General features: G+C 42.2%; 2 protein-coding genes across 3 annotated transcripts in view; one reads left to right on the top strand and one right to left on the bottom strand.

Moving 5' to 3' along the window:
- Positions 1-489: 489 nt before the first annotated feature.
- tgfb3 (transforming growth factor, beta 3) lies at positions 490-11,457 on the top strand. The gene is made up of 7 exons (XM_028565188.1): positions 490-1,244; positions 5,525-5,688; positions 7,029-7,158; positions 7,303-7,410; positions 9,427-9,583; positions 10,138-10,291; positions 10,385-11,457. The coding sequence occupies exons 1-7, from the start codon at positions 899-901 to the stop codon at positions 10,541-10,543; spliced, it is 1,218 nt and encodes a 405-aa protein (XP_028420989.1). The 5' UTR covers positions 490-898; the 3' UTR covers positions 10,544-11,457.
- Positions 11,458-11,573: 116 nt separating this feature from the next.
- Positions 11,574-22,049, bottom strand: part of ttll5 (tubulin tyrosine ligase-like family, member 5) — a 46,127-nt gene continuing 35,651 nt past the window's right edge. Inside the window, exons 30-32 of one of the 2 annotated variants that reach the window (XM_028565186.1) lie at positions 19,131-19,339; positions 15,849-15,931; positions 11,574-13,175 (exon numbers count right to left, since the gene is read on the bottom strand). In XM_028565186.1, coding sequence (XP_028420987.1) covers positions 13,123-13,175; positions 15,849-15,931; positions 19,131-19,339 — 345 coding nt within the window. In that variant the 3' untranslated portion in view covers positions 11,574-13,122. Of the gene's footprint in view, positions 13,176-15,848; positions 15,932-19,130; positions 19,340-22,049 lie in introns of those variants that run through there. The other variant, XM_028565187.1, reaches the window with a different exon arrangement.

Here is a 22,049-nt window from a genome sequence, read left to right on the forward strand (position 1 = left end):
GTGCTCATGCATGTCTATGCATAAATAGACAGTAAACCGTTTTCTATCTTCAGTTTTGTCTGGCCACAGGAGCCTTGCTGATAACATCTATTTTGGAGCCACACACACGTGTGTGTAAAAAGTGCTATATAAATAAAGTCTGATTGATGATTGATTGCTAAACTTCAGTCTTAATTAAAATACAAATGGTAGGCTATTTGTCCCCTTCATCCAGAAAACTATTCCATCGACAAATCAGTGCAACCAGTGAGTTTCCTTCTTTACTCGAGAGCCTTTTTTGCGAAATCACACATTGCCCAATATAATGCATTTTCTAAAGTCTGACCACATATAGGCTTAGGCTACAATTTGTAGTCTTATTAAATGCATTTCAGAATAGGACCGATCTCATTGTCCGAACAGAGGAAGAACTTGCTGCCCCTCCCTCGAAAACGTCACTTGTGACTATAAAGTATGAGTGAGAGTGGAGAGCGTCTGAGTGTGTTTGAGGCCGGACTGCAGCGAGAGAGCAGAGTGGCGCACTAACTCCATAAGCACAAGTGGATGGAAAGAGCCCAATGCAATGGAGAAACTGAACCGCGGTGCCGAGATCGGAGCCCAGTAAACTCAGGAAGAAAAGAAGAGATGCGTGCATGAGATAAGGGGGAATGAAGAGTAGAATAAAGAGTTTTAATGAAGAGTTGAGATTATTTCCCAAAATTGCAAGGATTTGCTCCCATGCAGATGCGTATTTTGCAAAGATGACATAGCACTTGCGAAAATGGGATTCCAACAGGAACAGAACTCATTCACGACCTGAATGAAAAGAAAAACGGGATTCTATTCAAATCGGACTTTAGTTTTGTTTTTTTATTCTTTTACTTGACAAGCCTCGGTTGTGAGTGAACGCAGAGTAAATATGAATCTGGGAAAAGCAATTTTGTTTTTCCTCCTCTCAAACTGTGTGACAATGACTTTGTCGCTATCCACTTGCACCACTGTGGACATCGACCACATAAAGAAAAAGAGAGTAGAGGCGGTCCGGGGACAGATTCTCAGTAAACTCCGGCTGACCAGTCCGCCTCAAACAACAGGTCCAAGTCAAGTACCGTTTCAGGTCCTGGCCCTTTATAACAGCACCAAGGAGCTCATTGAGGAGCTAGGAAGAGACAGGCATCAGAGTTGTGGGCAGGATAACACGGAGACTGAGTACTATGCCAAAGAGATTTACAAGTTCAACATGATCAATGGTCCGCCAGAAAACAGTAAGTTTATTGTTTTTGCAACTTATCAAACTCATCTATTAAACTACAAATCTTTTATTTTCTACATGTGTGTGATTAAAACATAAGGTGGAGTAATTATTTGTGATTGGCACGATATTTTGTTTTGTCAGTGCGCCATGCAGCCAACCTTTTTAGACGTACGGTGCGCAAACTTGATTCAAAGGCCTTTGTAAACTCACTTGTGAAAATCTGTCTACACTCATTTATCTGGCCTCTATATAAAATTAATATTGGTGAGGTAACAGAATCAAAAGCAGGGAGTTCATTTTTCCAGTTGGCCTTAAGTCCACTCGTGTCTGTGCAGGCTTTACGCACCTACTCGCCTATGAGAAGTGGAGCGGCGCGCAAAGGAGAGTGCAAAATAAACAGTCTAATTGGAATGAGCACCATTCCTCATACATACCTCACACCAAAGCCATGGGAACTCCAGCCTAAGTCTGACACATTCCTAAGCGGGGAAAATTCTCAGGCAGTTAAGTCTAGTATTTATTGCCAACTCCAATACCTCATTTCCATTTTCTGGCCTTGAGTTCCCCAATATTTTTCATCCAGTGTTACGACTTTCTCGCTTCCATTTCCCCACTATTTCTTTCTAGTAGCAAAGAGCAGAGTAGCTCAGTGTTATGATCTAATTCCCTTGTTCATCCATATTGGTATTTCCTGTATAAACTATGGTCCATTGATTGTTCCAGAAACCAGAAACAGAAGCTCACCGAGCAGCAAATTCTCCGGAGAAAGTCAGTTTTTTAAGTGGAAGAGTTGGATGTGTGTCTTTTCGTGGTCAGAGGCCGGTTAATGCATGCTGTTACCGTTTCGAAATCAACAGGTGTTTATGCTGTGGTTTGATACTAAGCAGAGCCTCTGCCGGTTCCAACATAAGTCCTAATCAAATCCATTTCACAGGTCCCATAAAGTGCTTTTGACACTCCAAATACACAGCTCTGGGTTTATCCATTGGTCAAAGGTAGCCAGAGCTCCCAAAACAAACAGAGGTCTAAGGAGTGGGATCAGTGATGGCCAGGTGCCCAGGACACATTACGCTCGTCTCATACTGTAGGCCATACTGTAGGTGATAGTGCAAGATGTGAACTTGACTTACTACTGGCAACACTTTCTGCAATAAACAGCTTATCCAAGAAGGTTATTAGGAAATGAACACAAGGTGCCAACACACACTAATTAGCACTTTTCTCTCCCTTTCCATTTGGTAATTTTAAAGAGAGCGGGGCATGTTGCAGTATATAGGAACATAACGTCCGTCACCTTGATCATTTTGCAGTGAAGTTCATTTTCATTCCTGCTGGATATAATGAGTTTTACATTCACCGTTTTGGGAAGGTGGTAGTGTTTGGGAATATATAGTCAAGTTTCGCTTTTTTCATGCCCAGTTAAAAAAAGTTAAACAGAAACTTTTCTGTCATACTTTAATGCGCCACTTGCTCCAGACTACTTTTCTTAGCCACTACTACTAATGCAAATCAAGGCACATGCCATTTATGACTAGATGAAGCATAACTGCGACTGGGCAGCACTAGATCGTCCTTTTTGTGGCGCACCAGAAGGCCAGTGTGGCTCATTATCTCATCATAAACCAAATACTCTAGAAGAAATGAGATAAAGACATAACTGAACTAAATGATGACCTTTGGCACAATTACATTCTGAATCAAAATTCACTGACTCCTAAATTAGAGGACTGAAGCATGCAGTGAAATTTCAAGCCAATCACTGACTCAGTGTTGGGTCAGTAAAAAATGAGCACTAATGCTGAGGACAGCAGGGTATCTGATATATGGGATAGTAGAATGATGATGTCATCTGAACAAACAGAGACAGAGGTCTTTGGCCTCTTCCCAAAGAAACAGCATCTCCCACCCCCACCCCCCAACTCCCACGCCTTGACAATTTTTGCTTCCTCATCCTTAATCAAGTGGAAAAAAAGTTGTTTTTCAACTTCAGAACAGAGCTGCATCACATTATCTCATCTTCTGTAGTGAAGTAGAGAAATGAGGCTCTTCTCTGATACAAAAGCAGAATTTTTCTGTGTCAAACCATGGCAGCATAATGCAAACAAATTCGATACTGCCATTTAACTAGATAATAAAACACCCAAACTACTACATTTCCAAAGAAATTTCTGTTTTCCTCAATGAGACCTAGACACCTTAGCAGCTGGCTAGCACCTGCTGCCTTATGCTTCCTATTTCCTTAGTTTACCTACAAAGCTCTGGAGAGACTGACATCACGAACAATCCTCCGGGCAAAAGGGCAAAGAGGGGCGACTCCTGAGAGTTTTTTTTTTCATCAGGAAAAAATCATCATGTGTCATGAAAGAAGAGGATCCTAGAAACTGCAGGGTGAGAGTGTCTCAGGGTGCAGGGTGTGGTCGATAACGGCACTTTATTCAAACGTCTGTCTCCCCAGGCCTTCCTGAACAACTTTACTCCTAAATCCCACATTTAAAGCCCGTCTGTGTTTAAATTCATTGAGTGATAATATGAAAGTGAGATCAACTGGGCATCATTTTATTATCCAGGCTTTTATATGCAACTTAGCATGTTAATGAGAATGTTTTGCAGTTAAACTAAATTCTCTAATTAGAATGTGAACTAAGAACAGTGTGTAATCTAAATAAATTAGAAGTTATAACAATATATCTAATTTGTTTTACTTCCATAATGTTTAGAATATGCAGAGTATCATTTTTGACGTGCTGCTTCAAATAGTACAGGTCAAACTTATGTCAGCATCCTGACAGTCTTAAGAGCTATCATTTGGGGGTCAGAAAATTGGTGAATGTATTTCATTTTAATTATGCAAGCAATCCCCTCCACTTACCAACATGGAACAAATTACCTTTCAGACCCTTGGCAAAAATAAGCCATAATGTGAAATCCACCTAAAACCATTGCAATGGGAAAAATGAGGTCATCCAAAAGGAAACCAAAGACTTGATTAGAATTTCAAATCTCTCCTCGAAGTGGGGCTTTCCACCTTCTGTGGGGAAGGCAGAGGGACAGGGGGAGTGGGGGGAGACGGAGCAGTGAGTTGGGGGGAGGGGGAGGCTACTGAGGTTTCCTCCTTATAGATTGTGTGGAAACACTGGACAGATATCTGGCTGGGGATGAATGCCGAAAAGGTCACCTATAAATAGGGAAAGTTGAAAAAAAACTTTGTGGAAATATCGGATAATGACTGGGAGGACACTGAAATAGGATTATGGGTCAAATCAAGTACAGATACTTGGAGATGTGCAAGTTCCTTTTGCATGACAGAAACAATTGAACTTCTGAGTTTCCATTTGTCCTGAAACAGCTCGAAGTGCAAATCAGCTAAAGGTGCAATGCCCCTTTTCAACCACCAGCAAATCTGAGGCTTAGTAATAAAGTTTAAGCTTGGGGTAATAAATTAGCCATGGCTTGGCTGTAAATAACTCTTTCCATTTGGCCCATAAAAAGTTTGCTATGTGCTTGTTTTGCTCAACACTGCATGTGCTTGGCCTGTTAAAATAATAAACTGTTCAATGGTATTATGGTATAAAAAGGGGAAAGACTTTTACATAGAACCACAATGTGGCCATTTATTTAGCTAAGTTCCGCAAAAGGTCATTGTACAATCACATACCCACACCATGTATACAGCACACTATTACTATCATGATAGAGTCGCCCTCCTCAATGGTTTCTCAGGTATTGTTCTGCTCCAGCACGTGAGCCCACATGTTTCCAGCTAAACCTCCTAGTTCCAGGGAATACTTAGCTTCTGGCCGAGCCTTCGGAGCACCTGTTGGGCTCAAGAGCTGGTGGGAGGAGGAGGAGCATGCTGCCGTCTCACTGCAGCCTGCTCCACTACTACATGGGACATTTGGTTTTAATTTCATGACTTCAACTTTTTGCTAACTCGGACCGCACAAAGTATAAGCAGATGGTTCGCAGTAATGGCCCACGTCTCTCTGGAATAGAGTAGAAATAGTTAATAGAATAAAAGTTGTTGTTTTTATCTGTAGACTATCTAAACTCATAGAGGGAATCCTCTGCAAAAAACTCATCAATAATCAGAAGGTAAACATGTCCACCCCTGTAAGGATGTCAGTGGAAAACAGGCTTTGGTAACATGTACACAATGAGGTAACAGATGGATAAGAGCTTAAAGGGATTCTGACAACAGTAACAATGAGTGTTCCAATCTGATCTTTTCTTAAGGAGATATTTAATAATATAATATTAAATAACATCATCTCATTTCCACTTTACCTGTAGATGACCTCCCCTTCTGCCCTAAGGGTATCACCTCCAAGGTATTCCGCTTTAACGTCTCCACCATGGAGAAGAACTCCACCAACTTGTTCCGGGCCGAGTTTCGAGCCCCGCGTATCCCCAACCCTGGCGCCAAGAGAAACGAGCAGAGGATTGAGCTCTACCAGGTGTGTGAACTGACCTTTCATTTCCACTGTTAGCAGAGCACAGGAGGGTAATGTGCTGTATTTCTCTCAGAAGGCCTGTGTAGGTCAGTGAGAAAGATGAAAACATTTATATTAGGGGTGTCCAACTCCCTCTCCCTCTCTTTTCATGCGCTGATCATTATTCCATGTGCTTACAGTCAAATGGATTCTGCGTAAGGACAAATTTAAGAGCTTGCACAGCCATCTTTAAGAAACCCTAGATTACCATTCAGCAGTTTCTTTATTCTTAGCTGTCAATCTCAGTGCAGTTGTCCATCCTTGTTAGATCAAGTAAAGTGCTATGCTTTCAACAGGGGGTTTATAGATCGGCACCTGCATTTGTTATGCACATTTTTTTTGTGTCAAAGCGTGCATCTGTTAGATGTCTGTGCGTGTGGGGTGGCAAGGATGGATTTTTTTTTCTTTTTCGTTTCCTCATTAATCTCCCGTGAGAGACTAGGAGTAATGATCAGGTTCCAACATTTCCTGCCAGGGAGACAAGCGTCTCCGGACTGCATACCGCCTCTGAGGCAAGGCTCTGGCCAGCGCTGAATACAGACTGTCAGGCCCTCAGATTGTTTCCAGGAGCCTAGGAGGAGATAGAGGCAGGGTCACCCACCGGGGGGAGTAAATGGAGCTGCTCGCTCGCCCCCACACTTTTCAGACTGGAGTTGATTGGCAGAGGGCTGACGCTGGCCCCTCATTCCCACAGGAAGACAGATTAGATGCTGACAATGTTCAGGAACCTGGTTATCCATAGCACTGCTGTGGGGCTCGGTGGTCATACACAGACATTTCTCACTAAAGATAAACACCTTTGTTCATAGAAGTGCTGATGGAGATAGGAATGTCTGAACACTGTTGCATTTTACTCCATCATCAGTTTTGTAAATTTGGGGGCTCGCCATGATAACACAGTTAGGACATGAATGCCCGCGGAGATACCTGCAACCCTGCTTTGTTTTTCCTGAACTGCATCTGGGAGCCCAGCTAAAGTCAAAGTTTAAACTGCTGACGTGAAGGACAGCCAGGTTCTCATTGGCAGGAGGGTAACACGCAGGCATTAACTTGCAAAATGGGGATATCAACACAGGGAGTCACTTTTTCCATGAAGAGTAGACATTTTGCCCAAGGCATTCTGGAGAGTCTGGCTCAGACAGACAGCTCTGGTTCTCTGTGTGTGTGTGTGTGTGTGTGTGTGTGTGTGTGTGTGTGTGTGTGTGTGTGTGTGTGTGTGTGTGTGTGTGTGTGTGTGTGTGTTGTGTGTGTGAGTAAGAAAGAGAGTTTATGCAGCTGGGTCACATTTTCATCTTTCCTCTTAGATCCTCCAGAAAGACGACCCCAAAGCCAAACAGCGCTACATTGGGGGCAAGAACGTCCTGACCAAGGGAACGCCTGAGTGGGTCTCGTTTGATGTTACAGAGACAGTCAGAGAGTGGCTAATGTACCGACGTGAGTGGGACACCTCCAATTTTCCTTGCATCGCACCTTATTACATATCCTGCCAAACAGTACTGGTTCATTCAAAATGAAGGATAACGGCGTCAGGGGAAAATGACAGCTCCTTAGATCCCTCTGCTCTTGTTTCCCCCTCAGAGACCAATCTCGGCCTGGAGATCAGCGTGCATTGTCCCTGCCACACTTTCAGGCCTAATGGTGACATTATTGAGAATGCCAATGAGGTGCTAGAGGTCAAGTTCAAAGGTGAGACTGCATTTAATACCTCAGTGATGTTACAGAAATTCAGATCGGCAAGCTTTGTTGTTTTTCCTAAAGCTTGTTAAAATTTCAAGTTAACAGGGTATCTTGAAGGTGTTGAAAACGATATTGCTATGGTTTCAAATTGACAAACAGCCAGGCACATTTCTATAAACGTATGTGAGGAATATTATATTTGGGGGAAATAAAAATAGATCGCTAAAATAAGGATGGCATTTAAATAAGAAATAAGTTTAAAAGAAATCAACAGTAGTAATGGTTGCACTAATAGAATAGAATAGAATAGAATAGTATACGAATAGATAGTGATAGGTGAGTCAAGATTCAGTGGGATGTTCTTACTGTTTGTTCCTTAGGTTATGGCACGCAAAGACATAATGTGAAGTTGAAAGAACATTTTGAAAAATAGACATTTGTTTTGTTGCGGTTAAACAGACATGAGAGTGGTATACCTGTTCTCACCTAACTGGCAGTAAGAAAGTAAATAAACATATTTCCCAAAATGTCGAACTATTTCTTTAAATATCTTGCATATCTCTCTCCTAGATTCGTCTAATGTTTTCTGCTTTCATCACGTTTCAAATAAATCAGGATCAATAACTCTTCAAGTATGCCGCTCTGATTAGATTTTTCCCATTTTAAGAGCACATCTCATTCTCAATCTTGCCTGTTATGCAGGTTTCCAGCATTTTTCTGTTTCCTATGGCCAGACTGTGGTTGCTAAGTCTGTATTTGGTCTGGATTTCTCTCCGCTTTTCATCTCTCACAGTGAAAATATGTACTGCCAGTTTGTATTTATGATCAAGAGCAGATAACATCTAACATGTCTGTTTGATTTGTCTAATGTTCCAGATAGGCATCTCGTGTTTGTTGAAAAAAATGTTTCATTGTGATTAGCGTTATTGAGGCAGTGCTGGTTTTAGGATGATTTGCATTAGTGGGTCTTAGGACCAGTTTATTGTAGGAGTTTGTTTGGGGCTCCAGGTTTAGATAATAGTGCCTGTTTCAGATATTTCCAAAATGTCATACTTATATTTGAATTATCAGTTATTATGTAATCTTACTGAAAGTGGAAAAATGGCATGCATTGGTTGGTGTTTTGTTAATGTAAAATAGGATCCTACAAAACCCTTCATACAGGGCCGCTATAGGACGCCCCATCTGGTGTTGCCATATTGGCAGAGTAAAGTAAATAAATAATATTTATATTTAATACATAAATATGTCAAATTAAACTCTTGAAAGTTAAAGATACCTGAGGTCTTTATTTTGTCTCTTAATGTGCAGGGTATGTTCTAGTGCAGCGTTTCCTAGGATGAATGAAAATCTGGTTATAATCCAATCACACTCACAATACTCTCCTTATTGTAAGACTGGTCTAAAAAAAAGTTCCTTTTCATCCAGTCATCAACATGTTTCTCCAGCAGCAATACCTATTGAGGTCTTTTTGGTAGGATAATGGGTTTCATTTCTAAGATGAAGAGAGAGACACAGAGCATGGGAATACAATTGATCTGGTATCTCACTTAGCACTGGGGCCCCCGGGCCCTCGGCCCTGGGAACACTCTCGACTGGCTTGGCCACAAGGAATGTGCTGCCACGGCGCTTAGACGCTTGGCCCCGAATTAAAGAGGGGCGTACATATCCAACAGCAGCATCTCTCCTGAGATATCCACTGCTTTAGCTATCAGGGGTAGATTGGATGAGCAGACACAGGCCCAGGGGGGGAGAACGGAGAAAAGGAGGAAGTTAGGGACCAGTGTTAAATAAGGAGAAGGGTGAAAACAGTGAGCCAAAAAAATTGTGAAGCCATTTTTGGATATTACAGTATCCTTCTGTAAAAGTTACAGTTGACTACACTGATTAGAGTTAAGCTGTGGTTCCACTGAAGTCAGCTCTTGAAGACATCTTTATAATTCTCAATAAATCTGCTGTATTTTAGTGCAGTTTTCCTTGGTATGCTCCAGGCTGACTGACTGACTGACTGACTGTCTCCTTCAGGTATGGACGCAGACTATGACGATCCGAGCCATGTGAAAAAACAAAAGGAGCAGCTCTACCCCCACCTTATCCTCATGATGCTCCCTCCGCACAGGCTGGATGCCCAATCCTCCTCCCGCAGGCGTAAGCGGGCACTTGACACCAATTACTGCTTCAAGTAAGGCCCTGGAAAATGTAATGCACTGCTTGGACTATAGTCTTTAACTTTGTTGAATAATTTCTCTCGCTGCACCACTACTGTCAGTTGTTTTGAGATTTGAACTCTGGGGGGGAGGGGGGGTGTACTATGTCGAGTAGTACACCAGTCAAGGCAACATGAGATGGAAATATATCAGCTGTCACGTCTCAAAAAGATGGCAGGGAAGAAGAGTACATGGGCACAGAATACGCTTGTTAATCACCTAGACGAGCATGACAGAGGTATTAGCTAATACAAGTCGGGATCTGTCTCAGTACTAGCAAACACCGCCTCCTCTTACACGCTGTCTGCTCAGCTCTGGATTTCCTCTGTCAGGCTGACAGGCAGCACCAGAGACACCTGGGCTGACTCCAAGAGGGAAAATAAGGGCACACCTTAGAGTGGAATTCCTGAACTTCACTCTCATCTCTGGCTGTGTGCCCGTGGGGAGGAAAATGTATACAACTCTTAAAATTGTGTGTCATCTGTGAAATGAAGTGAGTGTAATCCTCTCTGTCCTCTCACGTCTGCAGCAATTATGAGGAGAACTGCTGTGTGCGACCACTATATATTAATTTCCGGCAGGATTTGGGTTGGAGGTGGATTCATCAGCCTGAAGGGTACTATGCCAACTTCTGCTCTGGTCCCTGTCCTTACCTACGCAGCGCAGACACCACTCACAGCTCGGTAAGACAAAGCGCCACAACACATTAAAGTGTTGAATCTGTTTGGGGAAACGTGATTGCTGATCCCTATCTCCTTCCGCTCTTTCTTCCACAGCTGCTGAGCCTGTACAACACCTTGAACCCCGAAGCATCTGCCTCACCCTGCTGTGTTCCTCAGGACTTAGAGCCCCTCACCATCCTCTACTACGTGGGTCGGTCCCCCAAAGTCGAGCAGCTCTCCAACATGGTTGTCAAGTCCTGCAAGTGCAGCTAAACTTCAGGGCTTCGGGGCCCGGCTAGAGACGTGGGATGTGATGGCTCCCAGCACTACTCAGGAGCGGGTATGAGGGGTTAAAGGGGGCGCGGTACACTTTGCCCTCCACGAGTACCTACAACCCCTGCTTCAGCCTTGCCCGAGCTCTCTCTTTCACAAAAAAACTAAAATGCATTCCACACCCAATCATCGGCAGCATTTACCAGGAAGACTTGTCAAACACCACTTCACTAACGGAACTCTGAACCCATCAGACCTCCTCAGCAACCACCTTCTTGACATCAGTGTTTTTCATGTGTTTTTTTTCCTTCATATTCCAGCATTTTGAACAGCCTGTACCTCAGTGTTAAATAACAAGAGGAGCAGAACAATAATTGCCTTTCAATGACCACTGCATTCTTACGGACATAAAATAATTGCAGTCAAAAAGAGAAAATGACTGAGAATGCAGACTGAACTCAGCATAATAGGAATACGTCAAAGAGGGTGAAACAAAAAAAAGATGATTGTTTGCTGAGAGCAAACACATCCCTCAGCTCTGACGCACAGGACACCTTCGAATGTCTGAGCTGGAAACCGACGCTGTGCACGCCACAGCTCCCTACACTGTTTGTTTAGGATTAAAATGCTGTTGAATTAAAATGACCTTAGGACAAAAAGAAAACATGCTGGAAACCAACCTTTATTTTAAAGTAGTATTTCCATGGTTATGTTTACCTCTGTAATACAACAGGATGGTGATTCCAGGGATCGTTTTGTTTTGAAGTGAAGACCTTTCTGTTGTATGAGACGACGTATGTCACTAAGTGAACACTTAACTAGATCACTACCTGTAAATGTTTTTCTTATTACTCTTGGAAACACTTTTTTTTTTAATTAAAAATGGACAGTTGGATAGAATTGTTCTAATTCCATTATTGTTGGAGTTTTTTGTTGGCATTAAGTATTTTAGAGCACTTTATTTTAAAGGGTAATAGGGTAAATTTGACCAAAGTGAAGAAATCAAAGTCCAGTGAGGGACAACTTCCAGTGTGCAGCATGTGTGATGAACAAATACATTTACTGACATGAACAGCATGTTTTAATGTTTTTCAATGCTGTATGATACAGACTGACAAGATGATTCCGAAAATATTACATTTCCATGCATGTGTGTTGTAAACAATCAGCGACTAAACAGATGAAATGATCAGACTGTAAACAACGTTGTATCACCACAGGAGAATATACACATTGAGTTCAGATTCTACTGTTGGATTTTAGTAACACAGCATGCATTGGTGTACTGTAGTAAAGGAAATCCACGACATTAAGTTTAACATCAATCACACAAAAAAAAATCCAATACCATCAAGTGTATTAAAACCAGTTCTGTTGTACTGCATTGAAAACTACAATCTGTGCAAAACCACTCTGATGATAATCATCAGTTGATATGACAAAAACATGCATGACATTTAAGTATTTCTGACAAAGTCATCATAAACATATGCTGAATCTATTGATATATAACAGAGATGTTTGATTCTATTAACACGCCCTGAGTTAACTGTCTATATGGTCCCGAGCGACAGAATATCTACAAGGATATTGGTCTGCTAGTGCAGCATTAACCTTCATTGTAGGCAAGGCTGTGCATAACTGCATTTTCTATTTATGTTATGCTCTGAGCTACAGAAATGGCCAAAAGGGCCTTTTGGTGGACAATGTCCATTAAATAAATACTGATGCAATAATTTACTTATTAAACCAAAAATATTAAATTTGGTCCATCCAAGGAAAACAACATCAACATCTCAACAGTTTACAAGAATAATCACAAGACCACTCTATTCTTGATATAAAACCTAAACATCCCGGCAACAGTACTACATCATCCATGTAAACAGGGAACAAGGCATTAACCAATCATATTTAAGCTCCTTTTTTAAGCCTACAAGCAAAGGATGCTACACTTTAACACATCCTTAGGCAATGACCATAGAGTACCATTTGGCAACAACTTGGTTTGGTTTCTAATACAAGAAGCCACTCGTGAAAGAAACTTCTCTGCATGCTTGTCTGTTTGTATAACTTTTAAGTAAGATAACATCTACATGAATGTCTAGTGGTGCACATGATACTGCATGAGGATAAAATAAAAGGTTGAATCTTGCAGTTAAAATGCCACTGGGGCATTGAAGAACCATCTGCTGAAGGCTATCTGTCAGTGAAATCTTTCTGTGGCATCAGTAGCATGGAGAGAATGAGGGCGGACAACTGTTGGGATATAGACTGAGTGTAGCCAAGAGGGGGTGACGGGAGGGGGGCAAGGAGCTGAAAAGACCAATTGATGTTGAGCTGAGCAAACAAAATCCCAACCTGCGTCAAAGCTGGGCATTCCTGTCCTTGTAGACTATCCTCTTACATGTCTGTGGCTCTATCGTAGAGAAATTAATAGGACCCTGTTCGATGTTTGGCATGCTTTCATCTCCTGCTGTTGTCCTTTCCCAGAATACACCTCTGTGAGGATGTAGTTACATGCAGAGACACCTGTCAGGCCAGCAGATGGGTAGGACGTGCCTCTGGTCGCTTTCATGTCATCTGTGAGTGGGCTCCTGGCCCTGGAACAGCTTGGGGTGAACAGAAAGACCTGGGAAGCAACAGATGAAAGTCAAATTATTAAAAAGAGGGAGAAGGGCAGCACAAGGTTTTCCCCACAGCACCCACACCATGTGCACAAACAGCAATGTTAAGGTCAAACCTGAAAGAGTTTTACTTTAAAAAAGAGTACACTAAAACCCTCCCGCTCAATGTTTTGTTGATCTTTCAAATTTTGCTTGGTCAAGCTAAGCAGACCAGCGGATCTGCTCGGCCATCTCAGTGCTTAGCCCCCTCAGCCCCCTCGCTCCTCATCCTATCGGCTGGCCCACGGCCAGGCGTCCAGTAGAAAAGGCATTCCAAGTACAGTTAGAACTGCCGTGTTTGTGCTCCCAAACAGTATTCCCTTTCATTCCCTCTCTGCACACTCTGTTTATGTTGGTGCTCTTTTACACCATGGGGCCTGACGGAGCAGGAAAACAAAAACATCTCCCTGACTTCCAATCCGATGACATGACCGCTGGAAGAAGCTTCCTCCATCTCAGCAAAAGAAAGATAAAGGGACAATAGTGTCTCAAACATGTCCCACTCCAAGCACTCCGACACTTGGAAATGTTGGAAAGAAAAAGGTCTGGAAGGTGGAACAGAATAACAGTATTATCAGTTATCTACCATAATTATTCAACAGTTTGGATCTTTGTGTAATAATCAAAAAGGTGTATCAGTGATTGCCTTGAATCAAACATCCAATAACTTCCATAATTCATCTGAAAAGGGCTTGACAGCCAATAACCATGTTCCTTTCCCAACAGGGCACCACACAGTCTTATTTTGATAGAGAGAGAGAGGCCTAAGTGATCCGCCCTGACATGATCAGACTCCCATTAAAATGGCACAAGTGCAGCATTCATTTTCTTCTCAAACTGAAGCAATACATCTCCCCAGTCACCAGTTGTGGAGTACTGAGTACTTCAAGATAGGGTCAAGGGAAGCATTGTAAAACACATGTGGTCGATATAATCTAGGTTTGTAAGCTTTGGTAGATCCTCATCAAAACCCTCCCTTCATCTCATGTCAAAAATTACCAGAGAAGAAGTGGGGAAGGAAAAAGGGGAATAAGGGTGAGTGAGCAGGAAAACTTTTCAGAGGATAAAGGGAGAGTTGAGTTGAGTATGAGCAAAGAGAGGAAGAGATTAAGAGAGTGCACAAGAGAGAGATAAAGGGAGAGTGTGATTAATGATGGTTGACAGCTGATCATAGAGAATGCTCTCCATTTGGACTCGCTCTAACTCCCTGTCAGAGTCAATCAGGGGAGCTCAGTCATCTTGCTACAAAAGGTACACTGGGAAGGCAGAGAGACCTGACGCACTCCTAAGCTCCACAAAGGCTGTTCCCCCTCTAATAACACCCTCCTCCCTCCACAACACCACACTGGGTCTCTGTTCAACTCCCAGTCCCATTCTAAATGCATGGTTTAACCTGCCTTGCTAACTGGTATTGGTACTGGGAGACTTTTTTTTTTTTTAAAGTCAAGAGTGAGGCATCTCCCCCACCCTTTGTGCCCTGAACGACGGAAAAAATGCATTCATGAAATTCAGAAGCTTCTCCCAACGGATCCAGTTACAGTAATTGATGAGTTTATAAGATGTTTGTTCACTTAAGCCAGCCTTCATAGTTTTGGGGAGAATAAAAAGAAATGTTCTGGTTACAGACACACAGACTCTTTTTTTTTGGGGGGGTGGGGGACGACGACTGCGTAGTGCACAGCTACTGTGTTTTTCCGACAAGATGATTTCTGGGTTGGCTTGACTGTGCCACTCACATGATGTGATGAATGGTATGATTTGCTAATGCAATGTATAGTCGGTCTATGGAAAAAGCTCTTGATCAGGCAAACAGATGTGTGCATCAGCACTTAATATCACTGTTACTGCAATAAGCTCAACACTTTGCTCAGGATGGAAAGAGTTGTGGAAATAGGGCAGGATGACAGAGGAACACGTGAGTGCATTACACAAATAATAAACTTAGCAAAGACTTAACAAAGACATTTTTCATTCTCTTGGTGTAATTTCGGGGGTACAACTGGACAGCCTTTTTGGCGGACAGACAGTAATTACGACTGCGTAAGAATGACCAACAGATCGGAATGCCCGAACTGTTCCCATCACTGAATCTCATAACAAAAGAAAGATGTCATCACTGTAATGCCTCTTTATCCTTCAGCAGTAATCTGACCTCTAGTCCTGGACACATACAGACAATTTCATCATATTGTCTGTATGTGTCCAGGACTAGCAAATTACAGAGAGTTTGTTTATGCCCATTCAGATCTGGCTGCTTCAACTCTACTTGCCATGAACTCTAAAGAGAGAGTTATGGCATAAGTCATTGTAATATAATACAATAAAACCTCACTTGTACTCTTTTAACAAGATTGTAATTAAAGTTTGTACACTATTTATCATTATGGCAATATAGTTATGCTTTACAGTGTGCACAATGCATTTACACATCCTGCACACCACTATGCGAGCAGGAGCTGGCTAAAAATATCCAGGGGTGTTTATCAGTTCTCCATGGGGAATGTCCACTATGCCTGGCTGTAATCACGGACACTGGCATGGAGAGGGCATAACTTCCCCCATGCCCGAGGACGTCAGCACCAACAGGCCAAGTTACAGCACGGTACTAAGCGTGTGTAGAACTGCAGCATCAGACCCACCTGTTTTACCACAGATAGCTTCGTAGACCACATGCTGACCGCTGGACACACTTCCACTGGCTGAACTCTCTGCGGACGTCTGCCTGTTAATCAAGAGACGCTACGTGTCAGTGAAAAAGATAATTCAAGCAGTTATAGAACTGTATCTGAAAAGCAATGCTTATCTCCACAAGCTGTGTGTGTGTGTGTGTGTGTGTGTGTGTGTGTGTGTGCAGTCAGTGGAGGCTAGTGGGGGTTAAGTGTTTGCTGAGTGCCTCTCATGAGCTATTGTGACAAGAAGGGGGGAAATTCCTGCTCCTTGTCCTGGGTGATGTGATTTTCACGAGAATATTGTGGTGATTGCTGACTATGTAGACCTGCAGGCAGAGGGCTACAGACACAGAAGGCATATACGTAGTCTTTCTTATAGGGCGAATATTCAGTACAGTTGTGAGAACTTATCTCACAGGGCTTTATACAGGAGTCTGGAGATCATAGACAGGGAATTACATGGCCCTTTTCACATAATCAGACAGCAAATACAGTGTTTTCAAAGAATAAACCATTATAAGAACTGGCGAAGCGTCGAGCAGGAGCAGACCCGTCTGTAACCTTATACATTAAATCTGTTTAGGGGGAACAATAAATAAAGCTTAGCTGGCATTAACCTCTCGCCCCATAACAGCAGCTTGCCAAAGGAGCATTAACAAGGTAATGAGGGTACACACTGCCTCCTTGTAAGGGACTGCACAGTTGTTCTTTCATACCATTACACAACCACAAATAGAACTGGCCAACTTTAAGCGTGGCATACGTTGACAGGAAGCAACCCCTTTCATATTGAAAGGGGGAAAAAACTTGACCTCTGGGTTCATCAAATCACTTTCTTTGTCAACAGTCTCTCAATCTGTCACTTCAAGAGTCAGGCAGCAGCCAAACACCAAAGGTAAGAACAAAATATGAACTTGCAATATGCACAGATGAAATATAAGCCTAAAGATGATTATTTTACACTACTCACAGAGAGCTGAAGTCATTGTGTAAACATACTGTAGCTGATGTGAAGTTTAACGTTTTTGTGCATAAAGGTAGCTAGCATGTTTTAATGTTATGCCGATTGACCAAAGGGGATAAAGTTTAACCATAAACACACTTTTGGCAGCTTCTGTGTGTATACAGTATCCTGTGAAAATAACTACTGTTGTGGCTGATTAATAGGGAGTGAAAGCAGCAGCAAGGCTGACATTAATGGTGCTGCTATAATTGTCACCCTATTAGTAATGCCACACGACAGCCCGGGTTTCCGTAGTTTTAGCTGCGTCTGGCCAAACCTTGCAAACAAAATACCAAACAGGCTCATTTATTTGTCTTACAAATTGCTCCTTTCAAAGCCTTCACTGAAGTCATACCACTTTGAGTCCTTGCAGCCTCTCGAGTTGGCAGCTGTGGTATGTTGATAGACCAGAGAGCCCTGCCCTGTTAAGTAGATACCAACATGAAGCACATTTGCTTCAAGCAAGTGTACTGCATGTTTGCTGAGCTCAGAAATCAAAGGCACTGCCACTTTTGGCAAGGTCTATCTAGCTTCTTTTAATCTTCAATTAAAACTGAATGCTGACTTGTCACTCAGTCCAAGTCAGCAGATTCAGACAAAGTTGATTGAGGATTTGTCTCCAAACAGAGGAAATCATTTGGCTGCATAGACAGAAATCTTCACTCCACTTCCTTTCCTAAACAAGACCAAAAACCAAATGTGATTCTGATAAATAGATTCAGCTCACAACGGTCAGTTCAGTGATCATCAGTGGTGTATTACTCATGGGAAAAGCAGGCGAGGCAAGCGCTGGTAAATTTGTATCAAGCAACAGTTTTACAATTCAACAGCTGGCTAGAGGAAGGTGTTTGAAGGGCTGGATAACCTTGAACTGTCTGAATACACCCAGCACAATGATTCTATTATAGGTTGGAGGAGCTTGGGCCTACAATGGGATGCATTTCAGATGTGCCTCAATAACAGAGGTATTGAGTTGCCCCTAAAAATGAGCGCTGGAAATAAAAGGAAGCAACTTATTATCCCCCCATTTTCTGCAAACAATCATCTCCTTTCTCCTGGACAGAGTTGACTTTCCTCTGTCATTCTTTCTTTTCCCCTCTCTTTATTCTCTCTTTTCATTGTTTCCATCGGTGCATTTTTGGTACTGAAGCTTCCGTTTTTCCCACACTCTCCCCTGTCACACTGGTCGACCACAAAAATGCAGGACAGAGGAGAGTGTGAGGGGGCTCTGGAATTCCACATGCAGAGGGTAAACACAGCAACTGCCAGGAAGACACGAAGACACGAAGACACACACACACAACACACACACACAACACACACACACACACACACACACACACACACACACACACACACACACACAACCTACCCGGCTGCCCTAACCTATTCTACAACCCCTGCGCTGCACCCCTGCCCTCTTAACTCTTCACTTGCCATGTACAGTTTGTCTAGTCAAGAAAGATGACTGTATGAATGTAACACGTCAGCAGAGCGAGGGCTTCGCTCAGCGCTTCCTGCTACTCTCAAACTCTACTGCTTAGAGTGTCAGCAATAAATGAATTAAGTCTCACATAATGGACAGTTAGACTGTTGACAACTTAGTAGGCTTCACTCACATACAATAAACAAACCTTCCCTCTTACGCATTAGAGTGTAAAGAGCCTTTCACCACTACAACAGTGTGCTTTAAACAAAAAATCAGTCCCGATCAGAAAGGTTTGCTGTTGTTGTGTAATTTGGCCAGATGTTGCAGTAATAAAGTCATAAAGTACGTGAGGGAAATAGCAGGCAGTTCAGCCCTGTTTCACTGCTTTCCTTTTATTTTTCCTTCTGTGCTCTTCAGCTTATCTCCAAACCAAACAGGAATTAAACGGCGCTCGGAGCCCGGGGCCCTTCCACTGAACCACGTTCTGTTTACGGTTCAGGCAGAAATCAGGCCTGTGATGAGGTTGTTTACTGAACAGGCAGATACACCCTGCGGCCAAAAGATTGGGAGCACTCCACTACACACATATTCTAACTCTCATTAGCATTAGCCATGTCCTCTTGAACTCACTGATTCCATGCACTTTGTCTCAATCCAAAAGCAGCGGCCAATCAATGCCATCCCTACTGCAATCACTTAATGTGCTATAAATTGCATGGTGACTTTGTTAAACTCTCAGCTTTACTGGATCTAACTGGCATCAGGAGTCAGAAAAAAGTAAATCAGAAGTAAATGCATTCAGTTGGAAGGCTGGTCTTACTTTATGAGGCGCTTTGTTGCCGTTTTCCTGATCTGTCCCTCTCTGGCACTGCTTGGTGGCTTTGGGGCGAGAACAGGACTAACACAGCTTTGGATGTGGCTGTGGCTGTGGCTGTGATTGGGCCGAACATGAAAGCTGGAGAGAAGGCAGCTGGATGGGTTTGTGGGAGCTTGCATGTGTGGAGTACCTGTCTGGTCTGGAAATTGAGCCTAAAAAACAAGAAAGACAACTGTTATTTAAGGTCAGAGTCATTGAGACGGTAAAAAAACCTTTTTCAAATCAGTTTGCAATGATTGCCTTGATTGTAGTTTAATCTTTATGGGCAGTCAGTATAAGGCTGTCAGTACCATAAGAGCAGCTACTGATAATTATTACTCACTGATCAACCATTATTCATCACAATGGGACAAACAAAGCATTGCATAGATCAGCTAACTTCCACCGTATGCATCTTTGCTGTCAGCTTCATTCACAATTGACAAACAAGCACTTTGAGGTATCGGACATCTGTTGGATAAAAATTAATATATATATTAAAGGCAAACTACAGACGTTACATGTTAAACAAAGATAAAGACTGGATCAACTTCTCTGAGATTGTGATAAACATATTTGATAACGGTTGGGTATGGTTTACTAGCAACTATGTCGAACTGTTCTGTTTTTGACAAAAATCTAAATTGAATTCAAATTAACGGTCTGTAACTGACCAGTGTACATTACTTTAACTCATGTTAACTCAACAAAGGATAAGGATAAGTTGCAGGCCAAAAAATGACTTTGACCAAAGTTGGTGGAGCCAGAGGGATTACTGAAGTGATCCCAAAAATATGTGCCGGCATTTCTTGGACCCCTGTGGATGTTTTAAAATATGTTTTTTCTTTAATTTTTACAACAATAGAGATGCATCCATTACAGAGAAATGTCTACAATAGCAATTTCAGCACCTTTAGAGCTAAGTCCCTAAAAGATTGTCCCAGTAAGCCTGTTACCACCACTTCGACTAGATATCTTTTCAATACGTTAATATTAAAGGTAGGATAATAAAGATCGGGAAGCTGTGGGTCGTGGTGTTCAATCCTAGGACCAATATATTAATATATGGAAATAAGTGAATAAATGCCATACATCTGTGGTTGATTGTAAGCTGATGATAGCTGTTAGATACTTTGAAATCTACTTGGTCAGGAAATGTTAAAATGTAATACATGACAGGCGGACTTTCATTACACCCTATGTAAGACTGAATCTACAGGGTTTTATCTGCCTGAAATAATAAACCTGCTCATAAAACAATTCTTAAAATCCCCTGTAACAGAGTCTTAAATAATGGGCAGGTGTCAGCTGTAAGAAAAGGTAATGCACAGCCATGATTCAATTAAGAATTTAAGTGAATATAACTTTAATTACTAAGATCTCCCAAAGCATTTTTAAGGTAATGTAAACATTGGACAAAATAGGTTTCATTTTTAACAAAAATGTTTAATTTACTATATTCTTACTAAGTTTTAGTATTTAGAAGGAGGGCATGTGTTTAATGTTGTGGCTTTTGAGAATGGCATAGGTATTCAGAATTAAGTCAGAATTCATAGATATGGTTGTTTTGAATCAAACTCAATTCCAAAAGAGGAATAAGGAAGTGCAATCACAATTGGAATGGCTAAGTCATAGAAATAAAAGTCTCTGATGATTTAGGTGACATATCAAAGTGCTTGACATGAATTAGTGCAGATATTAATGAAATGCCATCCAGTATCAAAACAAGAACCTCTTCTGCAGTTGGCTGCACTGAAAAGCAAATTCTTCACATTATTTATTTGTTTGTACAAGATCTCTTCAAAGGCTTAGGAAGGGGGGAAATACTGTTTTCTTTCTAAAATAATATTTTACAGCCACATTTCACTCTGTCCTTGCAGTGCTGGGGAATGCTTTGCATACATTCCTTCCACATCTCATGTCTATTCTATTTTCTCTGCAGCTTTATACGGCTATCTAACAAGCTAATGGTTTTCCAGCTTCACAGTGCTGCCGCTCAAAGGGCCGGCAGTGTGACAGGGAATATCTGATGTAATTTGTGTGTTGATAAATGAGAAGCTAAGTTTCCAGGTTGCAAGGCCTATGGCCGCAATTCAGTTTGAGCGGGACCAGTAAGGCCACCTTTCTTTGGCTGCCAGGTGGCACAGAGCCAAGCCTGCGGAGGAGCCGCGCAGTCTGCACCCAGTAACTGGAACGTGGACTCTTGCGCCCGGAACAGCCCCCTGGCTTTTTCTCTTCTCACAGAAGTACACACTCATACACATACTTGTACATGAGCACTGACACTAGATGAAGCACTTCCTTTTGTGTCTTCAGTTGATCCAAAATGATCAATTCATTTTCCCATGAGGCCAGAAAAGCCAGTAAGATGAGTTCAGCAATATAAAGTGCATTAGTATCAAAAAGACCAAAGCCACTACTGAGTTGTCAAGTCACTGACTAATTCCGGGACCAATACACATTGCTAGGTCAGACTGGCAGAGAGACCCATGTGGGTAGAATGAATGGGTAGGGATGACAAGGATTTTAGGGAGGAATATCTGATTAAATGGTGAGACAACCATACCCAGAGTCAGGCTTCCTATGACCTCAGTGTGTGAAGGTTGAACAACAGGATGGCTCTGTTGTAAAGAACACATGCAGGAGTTTGATGGGACATGTCGGCAATAAGAGAAACTTGGTCAAATGTGTTCAGACTTTAAGATGAGTGAAAAGGGGAATGGAACGGAGGGAAAGCATGGGATCACTTTCATAGTGTCTTGCATAAGGCTGCCAGACCTAGCCAATATAAATATCACCTCAATTGCATTAATTAAGGCCTAACCAAGATGATGAAAAAACAATGACGTGAGAGCAACTGCATTACTCAGGACAGATTGGAAA

This window comes from Perca flavescens, chromosome 20, assembly GCF_004354835.1.
Source record: "Perca flavescens isolate YP-PL-M2 chromosome 20, PFLA_1.0, whole genome shotgun sequence".
NCBI lineage: Eukaryota > Metazoa > Chordata > Actinopteri > Perciformes > Percidae > Perca > Perca flavescens.

Coding starts and splice junctions, on each gene's coding strand:
- tgfb3 (XM_028565188.1), top strand. CDS start 899: ATGAATCTGGGAAAAGCAATTTTGTTTTTCCTCCTCTCAAACTGTGTG. Junction 9,584..10,137: donor GACACCAATTACTGCTTCAA/GTAAGGCCCTGG, acceptor TCACGTCTGCAG/CAATTATGAGGAGAACTGCT. Junction 10,292..10,384: donor CAGACACCACTCACAGCTCG/GTAAGACAAAGC, acceptor TTTCTTCCACAG/CTGCTGAGCCTGTACAACAC.